The sequence below is a fragment of the Sturnira hondurensis genome, unplaced genomic scaffold (genome assembly GCF_014824575.4).
Source record: "Sturnira hondurensis isolate 20B ecotype Veracruz unplaced genomic scaffold, ASM1482457v3 Scaffold0002039, whole genome shotgun sequence".
In the NCBI taxonomy this organism is placed as follows: Eukaryota; Metazoa; Chordata; class Mammalia; order Chiroptera; family Phyllostomidae; genus Sturnira; species Sturnira hondurensis.
The window spans coordinates 798940-807955 of NW_028074670.1; the positions used below are offsets into that span (position 1 = coordinate 798940).

Here is a 9016-nt window from a genome sequence, read left to right on the forward strand (position 1 = left end):
AGAGTGGAGCCCATGGCGCACCAAAGGGAAGGCAACACAAGGACATCTGACCCCAGCACTGTTTACCTGGTGGCCCAAACCACCAATAACCGTCAATGACAGTAGCGATGAGCAGGGGCCTGACGCCTGGCTTCTGCAAACAAACACTCATTAGTACCCCCACCTTCTCATTATCCATACTGTGCTGCAGACATTGTGAAATCCCAGGCTCTTCTTCCCCATCCTGGAGCCAATTTTAAGGATGCTGCAGGCCCGACCCACCTGTTCAGATAATATAAACCCTGGGCAGGTGCCCTGGAGAAATCAGGTGGCGGTTCCAGGCACCCAGGATCTGCAGGTCAGTGGTGGGCCGGGAGAGTTCTCTCTTTTTCTCTTTTCTTCTCCCTTCTGCCAGCACCTCCAGTGTGCCCCTTTCCTGAACTCTTCCTGGCAGCTCTCTAAATGACAAGATGTCCTACCCACAGAACATCGGGGTTGCTAGATAACTCCGGGGGGACAGAGAAGGAATTTGAAAAGAAGCTGTAGGTTGAGTCTAGATACTTTTAATATTTAGAGCCATAGATTTTAGAAAGTGACGTCAGAGGAAATATCTGTGCCAGAGGTGCTCAGTAGTGTTTGGTGAGGTCTGGGGCTCCTTAGAGACACCCCAGTGCCTGCCTCGGTGGTCAAGGAAAATGCTCACAGATTCTGGCACCTCCATCACCCTGACTCAGCAAAAGCAAGGTGCTTTTATCCATTATACTTTCATTAAGATTCTGTGTACAAATTCAGTGCAAAACTTAATTTTAAGAGTACTGGCCTGTCCAGACTCTCATTTCAATGTGAATTAGTTGGAGGCCTAGGATAAAGGGGCCTTTCCAAGGTGGCAAGATGAAGCCGAATCAGCAGCCGCACTAGCTCTTGAACCCAGCCTTGCCTTTGACCCCTGCTGCACACGTGCCTCTGTGCCCTGCCCACAAGCACCATCCACGTGAGTTGGGAGGCTGCAGGAAGCTACAGCCATGCTGCAAGATGGTGTTGCTTTTCATAAGGAAAACAAAGGTCTACATATAGAACAATAACAATACGGAGAAATTTAATAAGAGTGCAGATGAGGATATACTAGTAAAGGTGAGATTCATTAAACTCCAAGTCATGGCATCATGGATGTTTGATCTGATTCTTAACAACCACATGTTCTAACTTCGTGATTTTATAGATGGTGACACTGAGGGTTGGAGGTGAAGTGCCATAGCCTTGCGTGTCTGAGTTGTTACTCTGAGCTGATAATTAATTTGGCAGAACTTTTAGATAATGATTCCCTGTTCAGTGACCCTAATGTCACAGGTGACATTAATGGACAGCAGTGAGAAGGGGTGACTTTTGAGGCAGGGACATCAAAGGCAGCCCTGAGTGTGCCCACGGGAAGGTAAGAAGAAGTCACATGCCTGGAGGGGTGGTTCTGTGTCCACAGAGAAGTGAGATACACTCACAGGAGGAAATCTGGGCTGGACGGTGGTGAAATGGGCAGCCACTGTGGATTCTAGAGCTGGGCGGGGACGTGGGGGCAGCAGTACTTAGATGAGTCCAGGTTGGTCTGGACTAAAGGTAGAAAACCAGGAATACAGGTCCAATGGCTGTTAAAAAGGCGAAGTTATAGTTTAAAGAATAATCTTCCAGGACTTGCTGATAAATCAGAATCAGTCAGGAGACTTGGGAGAAATGGTTAATGATCTCGGGTTTTTGAACCTCATTGGCTGGAGGAAGATTATGTCAGGGAGAGAAATGAAACTGGGAGGAAGAATGGGCCGAGGGGGCAGGAGACGGTTAATTTGACCTTAGAGATCCTAGGTTGGGGGTTAGGGCAGAATGTCTAGAGGGGGCGTCCTGTAGTCTAATGGAGGTAATCTGGGGTGTTCGGTCTGGGCTTCAGGGGGAGTAGACCAACATGATTATTGCAGTTGTGGAAATGGGTGAACTGAAACTCTGGGAAATGAACGAGAAGTGCTTAGGACTTACCTTGTGGCTTCCAGCCTTAGGGATGCCCCCAAAGGGAGGGGGAGTCTTCGGCATCTGAGAAGAGGGCATGGAGAGGTGTGGAGGTGATCAATGGCAAGGGTTCCTCGGGGCTGAGGCCAAATATCAGAGGGATCAAGGAAGGGTCCAAATTTGGTGCCACAGGAGCTAAGGCTGGTCTTGGAGAACATATTCACATGCATAACGTGTAAGGTACCAAGGAAAGGGTAGGACGAGGGTGGTGTGCAAATAGCATGTCCGGGTGCTGGTGTTTGATCCAGGACAGGTAAACTGACGAGCTCTGAGACAGCCAGAGGCAGCATCTAGGGAGGGGCACAGGACAAAGGCCCCTGGGGACAATAGAGAAGGACAAGTTTGGGGGTGGAAAGTGTGGCTCACGGGAAGAGACTGAGGCAGCTGCTCAGCCACAGGACCCCTAAGCTCCCCGTGGACTAGACATGGACTTTTCACTCCTCCTCACTCCTCCACACTCTAGGGGAGACACTGGGATTTGGGGCTGCGCCAGGACTGGAGACTTCTGGGGCCCCAGGGGATCTAGCTGGACGACACCTGCACTGAATTTCTGCTGGCTCATTGAGCTGACCAAGAGTGAGAGTCACCAGTCTACCTGTCCAGCTTCACAAGGTGCTTCACTTGGTCCGCCCCAGCCAGATTTTGGCACAGCCACCAGGATGCCCACGTTTCTGCTGTCATAACCAAAGGACCCCCGGTAGTCTGGCTGAGAGAGAGCACAGCATCCAGTGGGCTTTGTTGAGGCCACGCTGCTGTGGGCCTCCCTGGGCTGGGGGATAACCTAGTGCTTTGCTACTCAAAGTGGGGTCCAGGGACCAGCAGCATTAATGTCACTTGGTTGCGTGTTTGAAATAGTCTCAGGCCCCACCCTAGATGGAGGGAATCAGAATCTGCATTTCAATGAGAGCTATAACTGATTTATGTATGTGTTCGCCAAAGAGAGACGGACTGAGCTGGTCTAGCAGTCCCAAGGCTGGCTGATCACTGCAATCACTTCAAGCCCAGGAAATACCCCTCATCAAGGGCCCCCAGGAGATTCAGTGGGCAGGCACTTTTGAGAGCCAGTTAGTCTAACTGAACACCTCACTTAAAAAATTAAAACTTACTTACCACTAAAAAGAAAATTCATAGTCATACAGGAAGAATGTTGAGGTGTTAAAAAACAAAACCACTCACGATCCCGTCACCGCGGGTCAACGCCATAGCAAAACGTGGGCGGTCTGCTTCTCTGTGTATCTTGGAATGCATGTGGGTTTAAGTGGAATCATAGCATGTATTATTTATGTCTTGCACTTTTTACTCGGTATATTTTTTATGATTTTTGTTATATCTTCCCATTATCAGCCAGTCCCCTTGTAACTCCCTCCCCACCCAGCACCACTCTATTGTCCATGTCCATGAGCCCTTTCAGTTTTTTGCTCCATCCCTCCATCCCTACCCCCCACCCCTTAGCTGCCATCCTGCTCTTTATCTATGAGTCTATCTCTATGTTGCTTGTTAGTTCAGTTCATTAGATTTCACATATGAGTGAAATCATATGGTATTTTTCTTTCTCTGACTGGCTTATTTCACTTGGGATAATGTTCTCCTGGTCCATCCATGCTGTCACAAAGGGTAAAACTTTCCCTCTTTTCTTTTTTATGGCTGAGTAATATTCCATTGTATAAATGTCCCATAGATGCTTTATCCACTCATTTACTAATGGACACTTGGGCTGCTTCAATATCTTAGCAATTGTAAATAATGCTTCCATGAACATATGGGTGCTTATTTCTTTGAACTAGTGTTTACTTCCTTTGGATAGATTACCAGAAGTGGGATAGCTGGGTCAAAAGGCAGATCTTTTTTTAATTTTTTGCTGTGACTCCACACTGCTTTCCACAGTGGCTGCACCAGTCTGCATTCCCACCAAGATCGCACAAGGGTCTCCCTTTCTCCACATCCTCGCCAGCACTTGCTGTTTGTTGATTTATTTATGATATCCATTCTGACAAGTATGAAATGATATCTCACTGTGGTTTTAATTTTCATTTCTCTGGAGATTAGCAAAGTTGAGCATCTTTTCGTGTCTATGGCCCACCTGTATGTCCTCTTTGGAGAACTGTCTATTCAGGTATTTTGCCCATTTTTTAATTGGGTTGTTTGAGGATTGTTTTGTATTTTTTGTTTTTGGTGTTGAGTTTCATAGGTTCCTTATAAATTTTGCATATCAACCCATTATCAGATGTTTCAGTGAATATGTTCTCCCATTTTGTGGGTTGTCTTTTTATCTTGTTGATGGTCTCTTTAGCCATCATTTTTAAATCAATAGCCTACCTATTATTTGGATACTTAGCTTATTTCCAACTTCTCGCTACTGTAAAAAGTGATGTAGTGAACACTTTCATGACTAAATGTTTGGGCAACAGGCAAAACTACCAAGTATGCAGACTCCTTTCACACTCCGACTGCCTCACCAGCATCGGTCCAGGTCTGCACTGCTGCCGGTGCCCTGTTATCCTTCATTCTCGCCAACCCTTGAACTCTCACCACAAAGCTCAGGGGTAGGAAATGGGACTTGCCAAGGGTCCCAGTGGCAGATTTGGCACTCACGTGGCCCCTGCTACACCCTCATTCTAACGCCCAGGCCCTGGAGGCCGGTGCCGCTGCAGTGGCTGGAAGCCTGACGTCAGCATCGCCCTGTCCTCTCCCAAACTCCCCTCCGCACCACCCTCTCCCTCTCTGAGCCTTGCTCCTTCACCCACCTTCCCCTCTCCCACCCCCTCTTATCTTCTGCCCTCTTATCTTTTTTCTACTGTTTTCCTTTCTTGGTGAACATCTTACCTACTTTGTAAACCTCAGCCTTAGCCATCCTTGCATTTTACTTTTCTGGGCTATTTTCCAACTCTTACTGCCCTCATGCCCTAATTTTCTCTGTTTCTCTTCAAAGTGGATTCTATACCATTCTTTGGAAGGTCTTTTTAGGGACAAGCTGTAGGGCAGATAACCCAGCTGAAGGAGGGGAGCTGCGTGGTGCTCTGTGGTCTGGGCTTTATATGGGGACACAGGTTTCAGCGTAGAGCATTGGTCCTCACAAACACAAGTGTCTATGCATCGAGCCCATCCTGTTTCCATGTGGTATAAATGGGGGGCTTGTTGGGCTTTGGACGGTCTCCTGTCCTTAGTCTCAGCAGGGCAACCCAGGCCCTAAGAATAATGCTCTCTAACTCTGCAGGGTGCCTGCTGTCCATCAGCGCTGGGTCTTCCCCCACTGCTAGGGGAGGGTAGACGGCAGTGACTTTGTTCCACCAGAAAATGGGACCAGGTTTGAGTGGGCTCTTCCTCAAGCTGTGAAGCAAGAGCCCATCCTCCCTCTGCCCTCCCTCTGGCTCAGCCCTAGGAGGTGCTCCTGGCAATTTGGGGAAACTTGTTCTCCAGTTTTCCAGGGCTGGCACCAGAGCACAGTCACATGGTCACACCCAGCCAGCCTGACCTGTTTCCAGGTTGCCCTAAATGAGGGCTGTCAGAGCTGTCAGAGCTTGCGGGGCAAGGGAGAGAGTTCTGTGGACTCAGAGGACCAGGTATGGAACAGCAGCCTGATGGGAACTTCCACCCTGTGACTGGGGATTTGGGGCACACTGGGTGTCTTCCCCCAGCCCCACTGCTTTCCTCTGACAGCTCTTCCCTCCTTTCCCCCAGGAAGGACCAGTCACCCCTGCAAGAATGTGCTCCCTCCCCATGGCAAGATACTACATGTAAGTCCTTCCTTTCCTGATCAGGAGCTTGGGATGACATGGGAGAGGGAAAGAGGCTGAGTCAGAAGGACAAGGCTTCTTCTTACCTTGAAACCTCAAGTGCCCCATAATTAAGTTTAATCATCACCCCTAACAGCAATGGCTTTTTCCCCTGAGCATCTGCAAAATGCCAGTCATTCCACTGTCTTGTCTCTACTCTAAGGAATCCAAGAGGTGTCACTAAGCTCACTTTACAGATCTGGAAACTGAGGCTCAGAGGTTAGGTGAGTTCCCTGATGTCCCCCCAGGGCCAGGACACCCAGACTGCACATGCCCTGTGCTGTCCCACCCTCTCTCTAAAGGCTCAGAGACCACTTCGCGCCTCGGTGACAACCTCTGTATGCTGGCCTCTGTGGCCTTTACTTCCAGTCTGGGTTTCCAAGTCTTACTTGTGTTTTATCTCATTTGACATTTTGGTGTTTACTTACAGTTTACTCTTTACTGTCTGTGGTTTTTTGCTGTAAATTGCCCCCAGCCCTTAGGGAAGAAGATGGGATGTAGTGAAAATAAAATGTGTTAGCCTCTGGGGTGTCTTTCCTTAGCTCCCGCAAGGGCCTCTTGTCCTGACAGGGGCCAGTCAGGGCCCCAGGAGGTTACAGTTTGGCTGAAAGGCGGGGCACATGCGCAAAACACGCTAATGACAAGACAGGTACTGTACCTTAGAGTATCTAGCTTGGGTGCAGGTCTCCAAAGAGCCTGTTGCTGGCAGATGCATGGTGCACAGTCTTGGTGGACCCGCTGGCAAGTTCGGGCTCCTTAGATCTTTATTTTTTATTGTATAAGTGAACTTCTGTTAAACACATATGGTCATTAGCAAAGGGCATTACAATTACCTGTTATTGAGAAAGGAAAAGCTCCTGGAGGCAATGGCCTTGGCCCAAAGCTTCTGCCCTAATAGGTAAAGAAGCCATCTTGGGCCTGAGAGTGGCTGACAAATGTCTTTGAAACCAGCCAGGCAACTGAACTAATAGCTGGCTTGACTTTGATGTTGCACACGCTCGCTCACCAGGGCTTCTCCCCAGCCCAAGTCACGTAGCCGCCCTCCCAGGCCCATTGTTACAACCGCAGCCACGCCTGGTGACTGTCCGCTGGCCCGCTTCAGCTCTCTGCTGACCTCCTTACTTGGCACGCATAATGTGGGTGCCCAGAGCTCACCTGCCTGGTGCAGGCAGTGTGTGGCACATTTACTAGCACATAGGAATTTTTTCCAATTGTGGATTTTCTCCAATTCAATGGTCTTTAAAAATCTGAGAAGCAAATCACATTTTAATATACACTCAGTTGATTCCTTTAATAAGACAATAAACATCTATGAAAAATTGAAGCAGGCCCAGAAAACCTGGGATAAGGCTCCCTGTATCCCAGAGACATCACAGCCTCATGAGGGGATTTCTCTGGAAGGCAGTGGAAAAGGGCTACATCATCAGGAAAATTCTCTACCCCTCAGTGAAATTGCACTAGCTCCCTTCAATGCTTTGAAGGCCCAGACAGAGCCCAAGCCTCCTAAAGGGCAGAGGTGCAGCCTCTGACAAGATCCAGGAGGCCTTTCCTGCCTTAAGATGACCTGGCCTCTACCTGCCCCCTTTGTACCTATGGAAGGAGGAGAACCTCCAGATACTTAGTAAGGTGATCAAACTGTGGGCTTTTGGACTCAGTGGTGGTGGAAGGAGGTGGGTCATCAGCATCGCCATCCTGTTTCAGAATTAAGGATGCAGATCAGAAGGCTCTGTACGTAAGAGACAACCAGCTCCTGGTGGGAGATCCTGACTCGGACAATTGCTGTGCAGGTAAGCCCTTGAGCCCCGACCTGCTGGGACTCTCTCAGGCTCCCTCTCCCACAGGCTCTCCCCTTCTCTCCTGTCTCTGGTGACAGTGAGAAGAGACAGGTAACAGCTGAGGACCTCTCATAGTGAGAGGGTCATGACCCCAGGAGGAGTCTCAGTTTGTCCTGCAGCTTGCATGCAGGGTCCAGGCCAGCTGTGCCCTGGCCCAGTTCCTGCCCGAACTTAGCTCCGTGAGAGCTTGCAGTGTGGGTCACCTCACATCCTGGCCCTCTTCTCTCTTCCTTCCCAGAAAAGATCTGCATACTTCCCAACAGAGGCCTGGACCGCACCAAAGTTCCTATCTTTCTGGGGATCCAGGGAGGCAGTTGCTGCCTGGCATGTGTGGAGACAGTGGAGGGGCCTTCCCTGAAGCTGGAGGTGAGACATGTCCTGTTTGGGGGGACCCTGCACACCTGCCTGTCTTCCAGGACACTCTGGCATCTCTGCTCCCACCTGTGGGTTCCCTGCCAGGTCCACAAGTCCCCTCCTGTGAGTCTCCACCATCTCCCTCTGTACCCAGTGCCAAGACCCTTGCCCTCTAGAGTCCTCAGGAAGCAGTTCCCTGGTTAAAGACCCCCACCCTCATCCCACCCAGTCCCTCACTGGCTAAGCCCTGAGGCCTCCAGGCTGACTGCTTACTTAGCAGCCTCATCCTGCAGCCAGCCTCTTGCCCTCCACAGGATGTGAACATCGAGGACCTGTACAAGAGCGGTGAGCAGGCCACACGCTTCACCTTCTTCCAGAGAAGCTTGGGCTCTGCCTTCAGGCTTGAGGCCGCTGCCTGGCCTGGCTGGTTTCTCTGTGGCCCAGCGGAGCCCCAGCAGCCAGTGCAACTCACTAAGGAGACTGAACCCTCTGCCCACACTGAGTTCTACTTCGAACAGAGTCGGTAGGGAGGCAGAAGTCAGGGACTGTGCTCAGCGACTGTGGTAGGCAGAGTAATGCCCCCAAAGATGTCCATATCCCAGTCCCCAGAATCTAGGAATATGTTAGCTTAAAAGGCAGAAGGGACTTTGCAGGTGTGCTTAAGATAAGCATCTTGAGCTCTGGCTGTTGTGGTTCAGTGGATTGACTGCTGGCCTGTGAACTGAAAGGTGGCTGGTTCACTTCCCAGTCAGGGTGCATGCCTGGCTTTCAGGTCAGGTCCCCGGCTGGGGGCATGCAAGAAGCAATGATCAGCGTGCCTCTTGCACATCAATGTTTCTTTCCCTCTCTTTATCCCTGCCTTTCCCTCTCTCTAAAAATAAATAAATAAAATCTTTTAAAAAAGAGATAAGGGTCTTGAGGTAGGGAGACCATCCTGGGTAATGGGGGAGGCAGGATAGGCAATGTTACCACATGGATCCTCTTAAGAGGGAGGCAGGAAGGCAAGAGTCAGAACAAGACTGGAAT

General features: G+C 49.9%; 1 protein-coding gene across 1 annotated transcript; it reads left to right on the forward strand.

Annotated features, from left to right (window-relative positions):
* The first annotated feature begins 5708 nt into the window (after nt 1-5708).
* Nucleotides 5709-8583, forward strand: IL1F10 (interleukin 1 family member 10). Its single transcript, XM_037039871.1, has 4 exons — nt 5709-5762; nt 7503-7588; nt 7875-8002; nt 8305-8583. The coding sequence occupies exons 1-4, from the start codon at nt 5731-5733 to the stop codon at nt 8515-8517; spliced, it is 459 nt and encodes a 152-aa protein (XP_036895766.1). The 5' UTR covers nt 5709-5730; the 3' UTR covers nt 8518-8583.
* The last annotated feature ends 433 nt before the right edge of the window (nt 8584-9016 follow it).